The following is a 17,691-nucleotide window of genomic DNA, read 5'->3' on the forward strand; positions in this document are numbered from 1 at the left end:
AAATAGTTATAGATGATTATAACGCATCTAACTACAAATCTTACATGCGCTTGCTGTTCAACGCCGATTAGACTGCATGACATCGGGCACTAGCGCAATGCTTCAGTGAAATGAATTAATTTACAACAACAATTGTGCTGTTACAGGGTTTTCTATGGGTTTGTTTGGTTGTTTGCCAAATTATTGTGGATTCGTTACAAAAATCCACAAATGAACGATTCTCACATGTTTTACAATCGTTCCCCACGATGTATAGAAGTATTTTTGAAACAAATGATTTAAAACAAAACTTCGTCAAGTGACCGGAAAAGTGCGCAAAAATCCCCTTTATAGCGATTAAATGGTTGTGAAACATTTGTAATTAGCTGTATGCTGAAAGGACCACTCACGCCGCCCAAATATAATTTCAAACAACCCACTCGATAGAGCCATACGCTGCATGGATTATTGTCAGTCTCGACCTGGAATCAATTGTAATTACAGTGCCGTTTATCCGGGCTTCTCGGGACTTGACCTCGCCCGGATAAGCGAAAAACACGGATAATGAGTCAAATGATATATTTTATCACCAATTCCTGGTTGTTTTTCGGAAATTTTTCTGATTTTTTGTTAAAAATAATCCAGTTTTTACTTACTTCATGTTTTCGAAAGAGAATTTTTAAAATTTGACATGAATTATAGTGTTTTTTGTTATGACAATGTGCTCTTATAACCGCTTTTTCAAATATCCTCCTCATAACGCAATGTCACTTTTGTATTGAACTGTCATTTCTCAACAGCACGGATAAACGGAAAGCCGGATAAAAGGTACCCGTCCCAAGTGCCACAAATCCACTAAACGACCACTAAACGGCTTCTAAACGACTCAAGTTCTCTACCTAAACGGAATATAGAAAGACTTCGTTTAGCAGACGGCAAACGACTCATGCATTCTAAAAATAGCAAAAAAACTGGTGGCGCTCTCTCTCTGTTGGTGGGATACCCCAACCAGTGGAGCTTCATCGCTTGGAGGAGAGCTTTCTCATTTCCTCTGTACTGTTGTATGGTTTCGCATTGAAGTTATGCATCGCTAGAACCAGAACGGCGATACGATTGTTTAAATACTAAACTCCAACGGAAATCACCAGCACTGAAGCAAGTGAGATTCGAATAATGGTCGTTTGTGTTGATACTCACGTATCTGACCATACGACTATTTACATAGATTTTTGCTCAGAAAGTTAGAAGGCTATATAGGTCATAATAAGAAGAAACTTGTCGAAACACATTGCAAGAAAAGGATAGCAATATAATGATTAGTTTTAATACGCCATCTATTGATCAAACCAATGAAGCTGTGGAGCTTTCATTTTTTTTCTATGAATATTCAATTTTCCAGTCGTTTAAGCTTAATCTGTGGCGCTTGGGGTATAAACGGCGCTTCACTGTAAATCATAGTACATTGTACAAAAGGTTTGGTTAACTAGTTATGCTTCTGTTTATTTATTTAACTATTTTGATTTATTGTTTGACTATGGTTTATTTATTTCCTTTTAACAACCCCAATAAGCTATTTTTTTAGACACAAATAAATTGTGAACTTTTTTTTGTATCTAATACTCTCCGCTGCGCACAGTGTTTGACAAGCCTGACCTGATCGTGGTGTTGTGGTGTGCGCTCGTCCCCCCCTCCCGCACGAGAGCAAGCGAGAGCGCCCCACCAACCGCGTGCAGCCAAGGGAAAGAGAAAGAGAGAAAGCCAGCTGGAGCTGCACAGCCGCTTCTCGCTTGTTGGTATGTCGGGTGTGGGTTTCCCTCCCGTGCACGACGACGACGACGACGCGTTTCGGACGGTCAACGACAAGGGGGCAGGCATTTTGTCTCTGCGTCTCGTGCGGTCGTGGTCTGGTCTGTGGTCCGTGGTCCGGCGTTTGTAGTTTGTAGTTTTTGTGCGTCCCGGTCGTCCCGGTGTCGTTGGTGTCGGTGCTTTTTAACGCAACACAGAAACACACACACACACACACACATTCCCGAAATCGTCCCTGCAAAGGGCCAACGCGTCAACCGTGCCAAAAGGGGCCACCCCCGCCTGTGCTGTGAATGTACCGAGCCGCTCCAAGAGGCTCCGTCAGCCAAACAGCGCCCCAAGCCCTTTTGTTTCTGCCAAAAAAAAAACGGGGGGACTGAGGGCGGCCGCGTCACCACGTCCCCTAGTCGCCATTGGGCCCCAGCGCGCTCTCGTGTTCCTGTGTGTGTGTGTTGAATTGTGTGCAGTGTTTGTGTGCGTAGTGTAAGAGGTCACCTCCAGGAAGGGCCATTAAGTTATTGTGCCAGACACACACACACATACCAGTCGTAAGTCACTTAAAAATGCCCTTAAATGCTCTTCAAACGGGGGCCACAAGAAATCGGGCCCCACAGTGTAGACGCGTGTACAGTCCGCCCTCGAAAGGGTTTTTTGTTGGTGTGATAGAGAGAGAGAGAGAGAGAGGGAGAGCGAGAGAGTGTGGCAGAGGGTTGAGGGGAGGAGCAGGGTTTGCATTCCTATGCAGCGGTGGACCAAATCCAAAACGCGAAATGCAGCAACCGGCTAAGCCGATAGGGAAATAGAGCGAAAGCTTTTTTGCCTGCTGCGCCTGAGAGAGAGTGAGAGAGAGAGAGAGAGCGCTAGAAACGCTTTGAAGACGGTGGAAAGATAGGAGAGGGGTTGTGGATAAGGTACAGGGACAGACAGGGGCAGTGCTTTGATAGGAGTGGGCGATTTAAACGGGTGCATTAGGCTGCAATCAACACTCGAATTTACCTCTCTCTCTCGCTCTCTCGCTCTCTTGCTCTCATTCTCTAACAAGCTCGCTCTAGCTCTCTTTCTCGCTCTCTCTCTTTCCTTCTTTCGCTTGATCCACGATAGAAGAAACCATAATGTAACACAGGTGCAGGGATCATCGGCCTAATACCAGCGTACCAGGTGTCTGTACTGGACTGTTTGTCCGTGTGTGTGTGTGTGTGTGTTTATGCTGGGTGGGTGTTGGTGGTGTCCAGTAGAAAGGGTTGCCTGTGGTGGGCAGCGACGCTAAAGGGAGAAAGCTTCGCTCAGGTGCAATTTTGCAGCCACCTAAAAATAGCAACAACACCAACAACGCCAACAACCAAACAGCTAAACAAACAAACAGAAGAAATGTAGCAGCAAACAGGCGCACGAAAGAGAATTGGTCAGCAGAAGAAGACGAACACAGCAAAAAGATGTCCGCGTTTGTAGAGGGCAGAAAGGGGGGGGAGAGGGTTCGTTGTGTTGAAAGCCGCGCGGCGCAAATATGGCTGCGCTCCGGCCCAGAGCTCCACGGGCGCGCCAGAACGGGCGGGCGGCAATGGAAGGCTGCCTACACAATCCTCCCCGCCCCCCCCCCCCCTCCCATTACCCTCCATCCCACCCCACCTCAATTCCTTCCCGGGGGTGGGGTAATGTGAATGATCGCGTTTCACCTCATCGCTCGCGCGGCTTGTTTTCCCGTCACTATCACTTTCACGCCGCCAAAGAAAAGCCCAAAAGAGAAGAAAATGTGCCGGGGGAGGGGGAGGGGGGGGGAAAGGTGGCACGATCACAAATTTTGACAGCAAAGCAATTTGACTTTGTTTTTTTTTTTTAATTATTTTTTGCTTCTCTCTGAGGACATAGGTGTATCTCGCCGCAATGTCTCTCCAACCAAAGGGAAGCCGGCAAGGAGCCGTTCCGGTCTCCTTCACCAACAAACAAAAAAAAACACGTCTCTTGCACCAGGCCATCTTTTTTATTTGCCCCGTCGGCAGCCTTCTCGTTCGCAGCCGGATACGGCAGCTGTTAAATGCATGGGTGGCAGCCCCAAGCGCTCTCGGGTTCGAAACTCCTCGATTCTGCTGCTTTTTTGTATTGATTGAAGGACATAGTTGAGTTGTGGTTGAGAGTGCAAAATCTGTCTGTGATCTGAACAAAACACACACTCAGCAAAAGGTGACTCAATGAGAGATCTGAGATCTCGTGCCGACGACGACGACGACGACGACGACTGCTACAAACCTTCAATAGTTTGCTGTGCGTCGTGGTGTGCGCCATTGGGGTTGTTGAACCATCTCGGTGCGCGCGAAAGCCCTCAAGCCAAAGAGGCCGGAACGTCAGCTCAGCACACTCTCTCGTTATCAAACGCACAACTATCAACCATCAAACACACCTTCACCAAGAGAGAGAGAGAGAGAGAGAGCGAGAGGGCGAACGAGCGATCAAAGAGAGTAAGAGGAGCAGCAAAAAAAACGGAAAGTGTCCGAAACACCACTATTACTTCATCTCAAGGCCAGCGGAGGCCCCACAGCTACGGCACTGGTGCTGCAGCTGCTGCTGCTGCTGCTGCTGCTAGTGAAGCAAGAAAGCGTGTGTGGCGTCACACGGGGCACACATCCATCATTTGGCTTCGTCCATGTTTCGTCCATCCATCCATTCGCAGCAACTGCAGCCTCCATCATGGAGGCGTTTTTTGTTTTTTTTTTTTTTTTTTGTTGCCGTTCGAGCGACTGTGAGCGGCGTTCGAGAGTCGGCAGTGTGCCGCACCAGTATCTCACGCAGTGTGTGCACCTATCCATCTGTATGGAGTGGTTTTATGACTTTTTTTTTGTAGCTGTTGTTGGTAGAGTTGTTTTGTTTCTGTAGAGTCGTTGCAACCTGAATCTGAATCGATGTGGCAAAAACAACATGTCAAAAGCGAACGTTTCGCTGCTCGACTCATTAGGCAGGCAGGTCGGTGTCAGTGTGTGGAGGCGACTACTCGGTGCCGTTTGTTTTTTTTTTTAAGTTCAGAGCACGCCTCCAAAGGTTTCTAGTGCATAAATTCGGTAGTTCACGCTAGACAAACTTTCCCTTTAGTTTTTTTTTTATTTTGCTCGTATAGACAGTTCTGGTTCGTGTTCTAGTCTTTGGACAAATTGCACAGCAAAGGCCTCAGAGTGAGCCATACTGGGCGGGGGAGTTTAGCTGCCTCCAGACCTCAAACGCCCGGGAGGTACCCGAGCTACAGCTTCAAAAACAGCTTTATTGCTCCTTCTCCACCTCAAGCAGGGAACGTCGCGTGGTCGTTTTTGCTTGGAAAACATTTCCAACATTTTCGGACCACGGGTTCAGGCAATGAAATAGCTCGGGGTGCACCCCGATTGATAGCTGGGTCGCGCAGGGAGTTTAAACAACAAAAAGAGACGGTGTCCGACCGACCGCCTGGGGAACATATGTACACGTATTTTAAGTTTTGTTTTCCGCTTACGCTATCTTTCACTTTATGAATGAAAAATAGTTGCCCCTCGGAGTGCTGCCATGCTTATACTAATTGTATTTTTCCTCTTTTTTTTGTTGTATTTGTTGTCACTCTCGCTCTCGCTTGTCGCCTCGCGGCGTAGCATAAGGGAAAAGTACCATAAACAGCACGACCCGCATGATAAGAAGGGGAGGCCTGGAGGAGGAAATCGAAGCAGCAAGCCCCCTCTTCCCGTGGACGGTGCGCCCTCGGTGGCAGGGCTGAGCACAGTCCGACCGGTGCGGCGCCGACTGCTGTGTTGGTGTCTCCGTAGCAGCAGGCGAGCACGACACGACAGCAAGAAACCTCCCAAAAGCAGTGCCTCAGTGGAGTGGTTGTTAAAGCGAGAGAGAGAGAGAGAGAGAAAGAGTGTTGCCAGGAAAGTGAACGCGCAAATCCCGTCTAGTCTGCAAGGGGCACAATTCACAGCGTAACGATCGGAAGGAAAGAGACGCTCGCACACACACACATCCAGAAACACGACGGAAGGTAATCGAATCGAATGCAAATGTCAAACGCGCTGCCGATCGTCGAGTTGCCGCACTGTCGTCACCAGCACCACCATGTCATCGAACCATGACTTCACCTTCGAATGGTCACTGCTCACGAAGAAGGACTGCGGCAAGTGGAACAGCGCCGGTAAGTGTTTCTGCGTATTACCACGTCGACTACCCTGTGTACCTGTGTTTCGTTCTTTTTGTCGCCCGTAATGTCTCACCTCTGCGGGAGTGGGACTTTGCCGATCGCTTGTTTGCGAGGCTCCGCTCGCATACCTAGTGTACTATACATCCCCAGCACAGCCCCTCAGCACCTTCCAAGGTTGGCAAAGGCAAAGTCCTGCGCCGCTGCTTCCTATCCTGCTTCCAAGGTTTCGGCAAGGTCAGGACCAACTCCACAGGCTGCGAGTTGGCGGAGCACCAAATCGCCTGTTTCTATGTTGCCTGCCTTGGCACCCTTGCCTTGCGTCTTAATGTCTCTCTTCCCTTCTCGGCTGTACATAGTAGTACCCGCGCAATGCAGGCAAGCAAGTGATCGGTGATCTCACTGGCTTTCCGATTAGCACCTCCACGCAATGTCCACGCGTTTGCGAAAGATCACGTGAAGCCTCCATCACGCGGTGTGTTTGTAAATGTTCTGTTTAATGTCACATCAGCAAAGCGGTGTCTTACGCGTGTTTGTCGAGCGCACTCAGGGACACAGGGATAATGTTTGCACATCTAGCGTACCCAAAATCGCACAGCCGGCTAACGACCTGTGTCAACTGTCAATAGCTCAGCATCACTGTTCAAACAGGTGGCATCATACTGTCTCTGAACTCTGTCTGCGTCTAACGACTCTCATGCATGCGTGAATTTGTGTCCTCTTGCGGGAAAAAACAACAAGATATTGTTGTGTTACTGAGTTGCCTGAGAGTGACATCATCATCATCATCAGGCCATCAGGCGTTAAGATCCGAATGCCGCGTCAGCTACTTACACCCCAGCCTTGAGGAACGTGCTCCTCTACCCAAAGGTTTATTATCTTTAACCTTTTTGCTGTTGTTATTGCTGCTGCTGCTGCTGCTGCTACTACTACTACTACCGTTGCTCCCTCATCTCGAGTGCCCTCTTTAATCCTACCCCAATCTGCCCACCAATCAATCTAGCGTATTGGCGCATTTGACCTGCTACTACACTTCCCCGCGGCAATTAGCCGCAGGTAATCAAATCTTTGACCGCCATTTGCCGTGTAGTGTATCTCGCGCGATCAATCTACCGAACGCGCTGCATAAGCATGAGTCTGAGAAGCAAAACGGCCAAGCAATAGGCAGCCCCCATCCAGCCACGCAATACCACTGCTCGGTGAACCGATGTGCCCGAACACTCGGCAAGTGGAACAACACGGAGCCGTTGTGCAAAAAAAAAAAAAAACCCAGCCCACCGATATGCTTGCTTACCCCCGCGTTTCGCGTGCTTCGTCGATAAGATTAGCGATCTTAACAGCTCGATTGAGGGAAGCGAGCTGATGTCAAACGGGCGAAGCTTAGGCAGCGCCCGATGGAGGTGGGGAGGCCCGTGATCAAAGGTCTCTCCATCGTCCGACGGCCGGCAGCGAAAGGGCAAGCGGAAGTATTGGACCAAAAAATTAATAAATATATATATGTATGTGACGTTAAACGGCTCTCTCGCGGTCATGCCTGCGAAACGCGCAGACGGGCAAAGATAGCGCCAGTATGATTGCCGCATAGTGTGTGTGTGTGTGTGCGCATGTATGTGGCTATAAGAGATAGAGCGAGACGGTAAGAAAGAGGGAAAAGGATTGCAAGAGAGCTTTTTGTTGCGAATTTTGTTTCGTTTTTGTCACGCTTCTTCTGCAGTTGCCATGCCATAGGGAGGGGGGTACAGCTGACGTTTAGGCGACACTGATCCGTCTGCCAAGATGATAACGAATTCGAAATGCAATCGATGCAAGTAGGGAGAGAGGGGTTTTTTTCAGTGTGTTGTGTCGGATGGTAAAACAACCTTCGGGAGCTCAAAGGAGAAGTGCTTCAATGGCTTTCAAATCATTGATATCTCATGTTTAAGTTTAATTCAGAATTCAGACATCAACTTTTGTTCTACAAGATTGAAACTGAAGAGCCCAATTCCTACCTCTAACGTTCAGCATCAATGTGTATTCTTCATTTCTACAATACGTCTTTTAATTCCATCCTCAATTCCAAATCCACCGTGTCAAATCCTCATCAAAGACATCATCTTATGGTTTGAAAGACTTAAATCCCAAGGCAAATGCGAATAGCAACGACTTCTCGGATGTGATTTGGAGCATCGCACGTCATCAGAAGCGGCCAAGAAACAAAGTTAAATGATATTCAGGTTCTTCGGAATACTGATTCCATGAATTTAAACATATTGTATATTGTAGATATTGATATTGTAAAGATATTGTATTGTATTGGATATTGTAGCCTCTTTTGAATATGAAAAAAAAAAAACACATGAACTGCTTAATCCAGAAAATTCCAGCAAAGCTCTTCTGACTAAAGATACTCTTTAGAAATTATTGGAGGCTTTGGTTCGACTTTACAGGCTCCCGAACGCATATATCTTCATCTACAAACAGTATCATTGTCTCTTTCTCAAGACATGTGTGCATACCGTACGTACCGTGCCGTAAGGGTTAACTCGTTCTTTTGAAGCCTCGAACTTCGGTAGTACACCGTAGGGAACTCCAAGAAAAGGACGTTCAGTATCTTCGGCGACACAACAAAAACAATAAAAAAAGAACCACAACAACTGTCTGGAAAAGTTCCAGACATCATTTTCCGTTAGAAAAAAAAGCACACACACACAAGGGAGAGAGCCTGCGCACTGCCATCGGTGTGAGCATCCGCTGATCCCTTGCCACACATCTGTGCAGCCGGCCACAGTCTTATCCCCTATCAGATTTATCAATGCCCTTTTTTTTTGCGAAACCCGGCGGCAGGGGTTGAACTCGAAGGGGTGTTGTTGTTGCGCCCGTACGGCGGACTTCAACTGAGCATGCGTGGCACGCGTCACACGCAAACAGACACACACACACACACGGGGCAATGGTGGTTTGTGTGCAGTTTGCGACGGACGGTTGGTACAGTACCGCCAGTCAGTTGGTCGTCCGTACGTTTGGCCGTCAGTACGGTCGAAGGATTGCTAGCCGTGTGAGGTGTGGCTGTGAGTGTCGTTCCATTCCTGATTACCGTGGTGCCCTCAGATCGCGGACATATACGGTGGCCGGTGTGCTGTGAATAATCGCTCCAAGTTGCACGGGGCATCCCCGTTCGATGGGCTCTCTTGGGTCTGCTACCTCAATACTGCTTTGTGCGCTGGTGCGTCAATCAAACCCCATCGATCAACCCCCGGGAGTGCGTTGCCGGGAAAGGGTCATCCCCGTCCCGCAAGCCCCCTTCTATTGCGACGCACGCACTCTCCTTCGCGCTCTTCTGCTCTGAAGATTCATCTCTGTGCGTGTGGGCGCATTTGTGTGAGTTCCAATTGCCATTGCAGAAGCCTCGCACGTTTGCATTTTTAAGCAGACACCACGTCCCTGTTTTTTCCGACTGCTCCTGTCGGACATTTTGTGTGTGTGTTTGGTGCTGTCGGCTCCGACATATTCACATACACACACACGCATACACACACACGAGTTATTGGGGTTTAATATCCGTCTTTTCTTCTGTGCCCGTTTTTTTCCCCCTTTTTCCCTCAACTTGCCGGGTGTGCGCGTGTGTGCGTAAAAAAAAAAAGGTCGCCCCAGTACTGTGCCCAAGAACAACCCCTGAACCGTGCAGCGCACAGCGAACCCCCGTTCGGTGTCGAACAAGGATATACACACACACGCGCGCGCATTACGCTCTCGAACGTTCCCTTGGGCCGGCGGGTCAGGCGGTTCCCGGTTTCCCCCCCCCCCCCCCCCCGCGACTGCTAACTAGCAGCAGCACACAAACTAAAACAAAACCCAGGGTACCGAGGGGATTGGCAGCGAAACCCCTAAAACTACGGCACCATTATGAGCGGCCTAACGAGCGACGTGTACGATGAGCATCTCGTCGACGAAAGCTCCCAGTACATGCTGGACGGTAAGTGGCTGAAAATCGGGCGGGCGTAGACGGGGAATGGGGAAGGCGGTGTGCATGTCCTTCTACTTACTTAGTTCCATTAGCATCTCCTTCGACGCACTTGTTGTTGTTGTTTTTTTTTCGTTTGGTTTATTTTCCTCTTTTCTGTTCGCTTCGCCCTCTTCCGCATACCGCCCGTGCCCACTTTCGTGTTGGCAGTTGGGCTGTTTTTTTTTTCTTCTTTCGTTATTGTTGTTATCTTTTTTTATCATTTTTTCGCTTTTTTGTTATTTGTTGTTTGTGTGTGTCTGTTTTTTTTTCTTCTTCATTTGCTTGTGTTTGTGTATGTGGTTGTGTTTTTTGTTTCAATTATTTATTTGCATTTTTCATCCCATGCAACAGCAATCAGCCGTAGATTAGAGAAAAAAAAGACAAAAAAGTGTCTCAGTACCCCTGCATCTTCAGATCATTGTTGCACCCTCCCTGCCCCCCGCTCTCGCTGCTCCTCGCACACGGGTTTTTGTTCGCTTGGTGTCAACTTGTTTTGTTGTTATTTTGTATTTCAAAAAAAAGGAAATTATTAACGCACGCAAAACCACCGACAAAAAAAAACCCCTCCCAGAAACCCAGCATGACCGTTTTGGTGAGTTGTGGAGGGAAGTAAAACCATCAAACGGAGCGCTTTGTTGCTCTTTGCATGCATAAAATGCACCTTTTTGTTTATTAGTAGTACCTGCACCAGCCGGGAGTTCAGGGGGGAGGCGCAAACACAAAGGCAGCACGGGAGTTCCTGCGCATGCAAATTCTAATCGAATCTAATTTCCGTTTTTTCCCCCCTATCCCCTTCCGTTTATCGCTAAACCGGAAAAACAGATCTGCAGCTCGCGGCCGAGCTCGGCAAAACGCTGCTCGAGCGCAACAAAGAGCTGGAGGCGACGCTGAAGCACCATCAGAACATTATCGAGGATCACGTGCAGGAAATAGAGGTGAGTAATGGGGGCACGCACGCAACGCACGAGCACACGGTGCTAATCCTGCGCTTCCCCATCCCATTTTCAGTACTTAACGAAACAGAATGCGGCCCTGCGCGAGGTGAACGACTCGCGGATGAAGATCTACGAGCAGCTGGAGGTGAGCATTCAGGACCTGGAGCGGGACAAGTACAAGCTGGCGCTCGAGTACCAGGCGGAGAAGAAGCACGTCAAACAGTGAGTGTGTCCGCGCGTGTGGAAGGGAAAGCAGACTGTGCATCTGTATGCTCTCGTTTTCTCCACCCCCCTTCGTTGCAGGCTGTGTAGCAATATAGAGAGCTTAGAAACCAAAGTAGAGGAGCTGACCCGATCGCTCGAGGATGCGCGGCGGCAGGTGGAGGCGGACCGGCGGACGAAGAAAACGGAACGGCTGCTAGGTCAGCAGCAGCAGCAGCAGCAGCAGCAATTGCCCGGGCAGCCCGCTATTGTAATCAACAGCCCGACCAGCCATGCATCGAAAGACGCCATACCGAACGTTCCTTCCCAGGAGGGCGTTAGCACCAGTCGACAGACAACCGAACCCGTGAGTGCAGTCCGTCGGCGCTGCAAACCCACCGTGGTTTAATTGCAAATCTGGCCTTCTTTGTGTTTTTAGTGTCAATCGGCCAAACCGATGCCCGCTGGAGCGGCCAGGCAAAGTGATCCAGCAGCACCGTCGGCCGGTGCGGGTGAGCCACGCACCGAGGAGGACGGGACCGAGCAGTGCGAGCGGGACGGTGGGCCCACGGCCGACGACCACACGCTCAGCGAGGACAGCGAGGAGATGCTGCGCATCATGCAGGAGCTCGAGCGCACGCAAAAGTGTCTCCTGTCCGAGCAGGGCAAGGTGGGCGATCTGGAGGAGCAGCTGGCGGTGATTGCGCAGGAAAATACCGCCCTGCAGTCGAAGCTGCTGAACGTGCACTCGACCGAGATCCGGTCCGTGCACGACGAGCTGTCCATGCTGGAGGAGTTCAGGTAGGTGGAAAAGTGCCAAGCAACTGGTGTCACTGGTAGTGACTGACAGTGGTGGGAGCACGGAATCGGACCTACCTACCGTGCCAATTCCAGTATCGATTCCGGAAACTGATTCCTAAAACTTCGTAGCTAGCCGAAATCGATTGCGACGAATCTTCATTTTTGCCATCACTATTCGGAATTAATTCCGGAGCCGATTCCGATGCTGGAATCAATTCCGATTCCGCATTAGAGTCCAATTCCGAAGCCGATCCCGGTTCCGGAACCAATTCCAGAGCCGTTTTGGGAAACTGGATTTTGAACCTACTATCCGGAATCGATTCCAGAAAACTTCGGAGCCAGCCGGAATAGATTCCGACGAAATCTTCCTTTTTTCCCATCACTATTCGGAATCCATTTCGGAGCCGATTCCGATGCTGGAATCGATTCCGGAGCCGACTTCGGAATTGACTCCAGAGCCGATTCCGGAGTCGGCTCTGGAATTGATTCTGGGATCGGAATCGGCTCCGGAGGCAGAATCGACCTGGGAATCGCAATTTGCTCCGGTAATGGAATCAAGATTGACTCCACCAATGGAATTAGCTCCAGAAACAGGAATCAGTTCTTGAATTGAAATAAGAGTTTTCAGAAGCGAAATCAGTCCGGGAATCTTCATGATAATGGATCGTTTACAAGTAAATTTTGATTCTTTGCGGCTATCAATACGTCATTGGTCCCTAAAGCCTATTCTTATGAAATTGCCGAAACTGAGTCTGTTTTGAAGCCGATTCTGATTTTGGAGGCAATTCCGGAACCAATTCTGGAACCGATTCCGGAGCCGATTCCAATTTCGGAGCCGGGTCTAATTCCAGATCCAATTCCGATTCTGGAACCGATTTCGATTCCGGAACCGATTCCGAAACTGTTTCCCGAGCCGATTCCGATTCCAGAACCAATTCCGGAGCCGATTCCAATTTCGGAGCCGGATCTAATGCCAGATCCAATTCCGATTCTGGAACCGATTCCGATTCCGGAACCGATCCCGAAACTGATTCCAGAGCTGATTCCGATTCCAGAACCAATTCCGGAGCCGATTCCAATTTCGGAGCCGGTTCCAATTCTAGATCCGATTTCGATTCTGGAACTGATTCCGGAAACAATTCCGGAACCGATTCCAGAGCCAATTCCGGAACCAATGCCAGAATCGGTCTAGAAACTGATATCGGACCTACTATCCGGAATCGATTCCAGAATACTTCGGAGCTCACCGGAATCGATTCCGGCGAAATCTTCATTTGTCCCATGATTAGTCGCTGTATCTGTTCTGTTCTCTCTCTCTCCCCCTCCCCTTCTCGTTCGCACAGGCAAGGGCCGGTGTGTACCCGGTGCCTGCGCGATCTGGGCGAGCAGCAGGACGAGGACTCCATCATCACCGGCACCACCGAGGACGATGCCAGCCTGATGGAGCTGATCCGCAACACGGACTTCCCGCAGGCGTACCGGTCGTCGGTCACGATTGAGGTACCGTACCGGCGGACGGAGCGTAGTACCGCCGTACCGCCGCCCGAACCTGCTGCCAGCGCGCTGCTGAACCTGCTCAGTATCGCTCTGCATCACGCTCTCCTACTATTGCTCTGTCTGTTTTACGTACACGCGTGACGCGGTAACAGCGTTTGCACGCAGACTTCCTCTCCTGCTGTAAAGTCTGCGTGCAAAGTGTTACACACACACACACAGACACAAACTTTCTTTCTCTTTTTCTCTCTCTCTCTCTCGCTCTCAAAAACACACTCTCTTTTTCTTTCTTTTTACTACACACTACTTCCACTAAATTCGCTTTCAGGCGCATTGTTTTGTAATCTAGTAACTGTCGTTGTTGTAACAAAATAATACGCGTTTTAACCACTTTTTGCGTGCGCATGTTGTATGTACATTTGCTGTAAATTACGTACGTTATTAATACGCCCGCACTTTGCTATGTTCACTGTTCACCAATGGCGGCCGCCGGGGGCCCTGTGGGAGCTCCAAAGATTGTAAAAAAACACCGTAGCTTTCAGTAACAGGGGGCTTCGGGGGTCCTCCGGTTCGCTAGATCCGCCCTCTGACTATTACTAGAGTAGAGTAACACTAACACTAGCCTTTAAAACACACAGGCACACACGCGGTTCCTTTAGCATGCATGAAATATAGCAAGTAGTGTAGAGAAGAAAAACAAAACAACAACTCTTACCTCTCGTATTAGTAGCGCCCGCCCGAGTACAGTAAAGAGAATGCGACCCAGGACCTGTTGGAGCGCGTATGTGTGTTCGTGTTGGAACCGACGCAAACGCACACAAGCGCAATAGAGCAAAAAAACAGAACAAAACCTAACAACAAACCACCATTTTGAAAAAAAAAAAAAAAACAGACGCTGCCGTGTACTACTACTGCTATCCGACGCTCGGCCGACGAGCGTACACTGTCCCGCGATTCCCGATCTCGCTTTCGTGTGTGCGTTTGCTTGTTTGTTTGTTTTTTTGTATGTTTTGTGTCATCTTATATCTTTTCTTTCTTTTTTTTGTTTTTTTCTCTCTCTTTTCCTTTCCTCTTCTTTTCTTCGTGTCTTCTTTTTCTTCTTCTTCTTTCTCCTTTTCCTCCTCCTCTTCTTCTTCTCCTTCTTCTTCCCTGTAGGCTAAAACGTGCACCATCTGTGCGCACTCGTCCAAGTCGCTGCACGAGCTGCCGGTCAATGTCGTGCGGCTGCTGCTCGAGCTGTGGCTGCTCGTGGTGCGCAAGTTCACCATCCTCAAGCGGATGCTCCACTACTTGTACCGGCCGGCCCTGCTCATACACCAGCTGATCAGCCTGCCGACGTATGAGCAGCTCGACTATCTCTAGCAGCGTGGCAGGTGTGGCGTGTGTTGTGTTTGTTGTAAGCGCTTGGTGTCCAAGCGGCAATGTCCCAACGGATCAGCCGATCAGCGGCCAATATCGAACTGGCAATGCAAATTTGCCCGACAAACACACCGATTGAGCGCACGGGCAGGCATTGCACAGAATATTCGGCACAAAGCGAACCACTGAACACCCGCAAACCAAGGCCATCTTTTTGTTTTCCTATTTATTTTTGCCTGAACCTGTGGACCGAGGCGGCTTCGGCAAGGCTTTGCATTTCGTGTACGCGCCCCTTTGCTGTTGGCCACGGGCCGGCCTCCTCCAGTTCCTCCTATAGAATGTACAAAAAGCAGCTCTTGCCGGTCGGGCAGCGTCTGAACGGCAGGCGTGTGTTGTAAACTAAACCATATTTACGTTTTTTTATATAATTTTGTTTTATAAACTATTTTTTAAGTAACACACACACACACATACACACACACACACACATACAGCCTCCTAAGCCTTCCACACACATTGGAGCTGTTTGTAACAAGTAGAACGCTAGTTGGTTTTAACACTTGTGCTTAACGTTTACTACCTTTTTTTTTGGCTCGCAAATTAATACACCACGCACGCCCAAAACAGTCCCCAGATGGCGCCACCACCTAGCTGTGCATGGTCCCTTCTTGTAGCGTCTAAGTAATTCGGTAGCCTTATCCACTATTTCGCTCTGTATTGCCTGTGTTGCGCTAGCCTAAGTTTACGTTTTACGTGTACGTGTGTGCTCGCTGTAGTATGTATATGTGTAGTTTGTCGGCTAACTAGTGGTCGATCGCCGCAGGAACGTAAGTGTACATGATTTTTCCCGCTAATTTTGTAAAAATAAAAATAATAACAAGTAACAGTAAAAAAGACACAACAAGCAACGAACCCTTCGAACTCACAGCTGGAAGAGGAGAGAAGGGTAAAGGCAAAACAAAAAAGAAGAGGAATAACACCGCTAAAAAAAGTACATTTCTAATTGCTTTTTATTCGTTCGTTTGTGAAACAGAGAGTCGAAGAGAGAAAGAGAGAAAATGTAAAAAAAAACGTCAAAAAGTTAATTCGAATCTACTCGAAATGTAAAGCGCACACACACTAACGATGATGTTATTTCCTTCTCTCTCTCTTTCTTCTCTCTTTCCCTTTCCCTCGCCGTTACAGATTGAGCCGACGAAACCGGACAGCCTGGACCTGGCGCTGAGCGAGTGTGCCGGTCCGACCAACCCGTACCGGGAGCTGGTGGAAAAGTACGAGGCCCTGCTGGAGGTGCACCGCCAGCCGCTCGGGCAGAAGTCCGCAACAGCCGCACCGACGGGCGCACCGGGCCCGGCGACCGGTGTGGCCGGCTCGGACAACAACACGCCGGTGGACAGCTGCCAGCCGCAGCAGCTGCTGGCCGACGCCGCCGACCTGCTGCCCTGCGGTCCGTCCACCCTCGGCGCCGGGGGTGACGCGCCCGAGCGGGCCGGGCCCGGCGAGCGGCGGGACGGGCGGGCGGTGGCCGCCACCGAGTGCTCCGAGACGGCCAGCTCCGGCTACTCGGACGAGGTGAGCAACAAGGCGACGCAGACGGACGAGAGCCCGCGCAACTTCCTCTGCACGATCGCGGACGGCAAGGACTGGCGGTTCAACATCTACGAGGACGACAGTGCGATCGACTCGCGGTTCCGCTTCAGCCCGGCCCACCGGGAGCTGTTCCGCGAGATCTTTAGCGTGCTGCGCAAGGCGGCCGAAAACCGGGACGAGGGCGACCAGCTGCCCCTGCTGGACGACACGAAGCCGGGCGCGGCGAATCCGCCGCCGGCAGCGGCCCGTCCTGGTGGTGGCGCGGCAGCGGTCACGGTGCCACCGGTGACGCCCGCAAACGACGAACCCCCGACCGGGTTCGGGCTGGAGAAGGATGGGCAGCAAGGGGAAGGCGCGGTGGAGCAGGATGACGAGGTCGGCGAGACGGTCAGCTTCGTGTCGTCGTCCGCCGTCAGCGAGCAGTCGTTCGCGATGTCGGAGTGCATCACCAAGTCGGAGCGGCGGCGAATCGCCCGCCAGGCGAAGGCGGCCGGCCGGTACGCGGACGGGGACCAGCAGGCGAACAATGGGGCCGATGCGGCCGGCCAGAAACCGACCGGCCCGGGCTACATCCCGCTCGAGTACATCTCCGTGTCGGTGGGCGTGCGCAAGGGCAAATCGCGCCGCCGCAGCCACCGGCGGGACGAAGCGCACACACCGCAGGGAGCAGCCGCTGGGGGTGGAGGGGCGGCGGCGGCGGCGGCGGCCACAACCACACCGACACCGCCGCGCTCGGGAAGCGCCCGCAAGCACCGGACCTCCTTCCGGCCCTGGAACCCGGAGCGGGACGGTGGGGTGGCCATTGCCGCCGACGCCGCCAGCTGGAGTGCGTCGGCCGGGCGCGGCTACCGTTCCGCCACTCCGCTCAGCAATGCCGGCACCACCACGACGGCGACCGCCACCCCGCCCAGCGCCGCGGCGGTCCATCCGGGTTCGTCGCGTACCTCCCGGCGGTCGGAGAAGAAGCGCAACGCCACGGCCGGGCTGCGCAACCGGTACGCCGACCTGATGCAGGACGCGCTCGGCGACGAGGTGGTCGAGTTCCGGCCGTCCTCCGCCTCCCAGCACCTGCACAAGCTGCAGAAGCTGGACCTATCCTACGCGGAGGTGCTGCGCCGGGCGGACGGGGGCCATCCCTTCCCGGCCCGCCGCCAATACAATCAGCCGCAGCAGCAGCAGCAATAGGCGCAATAGCAACACAACACGACAGGGCTCCTCACTCCCGGCCGGGTGTCTGCCAAAAGGGGTCGACTGAAACGGCGAGGGCACGGGCCGACTGGGCTGGGACGCATTCGCAAGATTTGGCGGATTTGGGGTTAAGATGCAAATAGATTTAGAAAGATGCAAATAGAACGATGTGTGTGTTGGCGCGTTGGTTGAGTATTTGGAAAATGAGAAAC

The 17,691-nt window shown here is 51.0% G+C and overlaps 1 protein-coding gene across 3 annotated transcripts; it reads left to right on the top strand.

The window, feature by feature from the left end:
* Nucleotides 1-1,705: 1,705 nt before the first annotated feature.
* Nucleotides 1,706-17,644, top strand: LOC120957881 (uncharacterized). Of its 3 annotated transcripts, XM_040380315.2 has the most exons (9): nt 1,706-2,333; nt 5,391-5,926; nt 9,550-9,881; nt 10,734-10,846; nt 10,920-11,068; nt 11,150-11,414; nt 11,487-11,848; nt 13,192-13,348; nt 15,887-17,644. In XM_040380315.2, the coding sequence occupies exons 3-9, from the start codon at nt 9,812-9,814 to the stop codon at nt 17,474-17,476; spliced, it is 2,706 nt and encodes a 901-aa protein (XP_040236249.2). In that variant the 5' UTR covers nt 1,706-2,333; nt 5,391-5,926; nt 9,550-9,811; the 3' UTR covers nt 17,477-17,644. The 3 variants fall into 3 exon arrangements, with proteins under 3 accessions (XP_040236249.2, XP_040236243.2, XP_040236257.2); XM_040380309.2 differs by lacking the exon at nt 9,550-9,881 and having other exon boundaries at nt 1,708-2,333; XM_040380323.2 differs by lacking the exons at nt 1,706-2,333; nt 5,391-5,926 and adding an exon at nt 5,936-9,286.
* Nucleotides 17,645-17,691: the final 47 nt, after the last annotated feature.

Source organism: Anopheles coluzzii, chromosome X, assembly GCF_943734685.1.
Source record: "Anopheles coluzzii chromosome X, AcolN3, whole genome shotgun sequence".
In the NCBI taxonomy this organism is placed as follows: Eukaryota; Metazoa; Arthropoda; class Insecta; order Diptera; family Culicidae; genus Anopheles; species Anopheles coluzzii.

Coding starts and splice junctions, on each gene's coding strand:
- LOC120957881 (XM_040380309.2), top strand. CDS start 5,851: ATGTCATCGAACCATGACTTCACCTTCGAATGGTCACTGCTCACGAAG. Junction 10,847..10,919: donor ATCACGTGCAGGAAATAGAG/GTGAGTAATGGG, acceptor TCCCATTTTCAG/TACTTAACGAAACAGAATGC. Junction 11,069..11,149: donor GAGAAGAAGCACGTCAAACA/GTGAGTGTGTCC, acceptor CCTTCGTTGCAG/GCTGTGTAGCAATATAGAGA.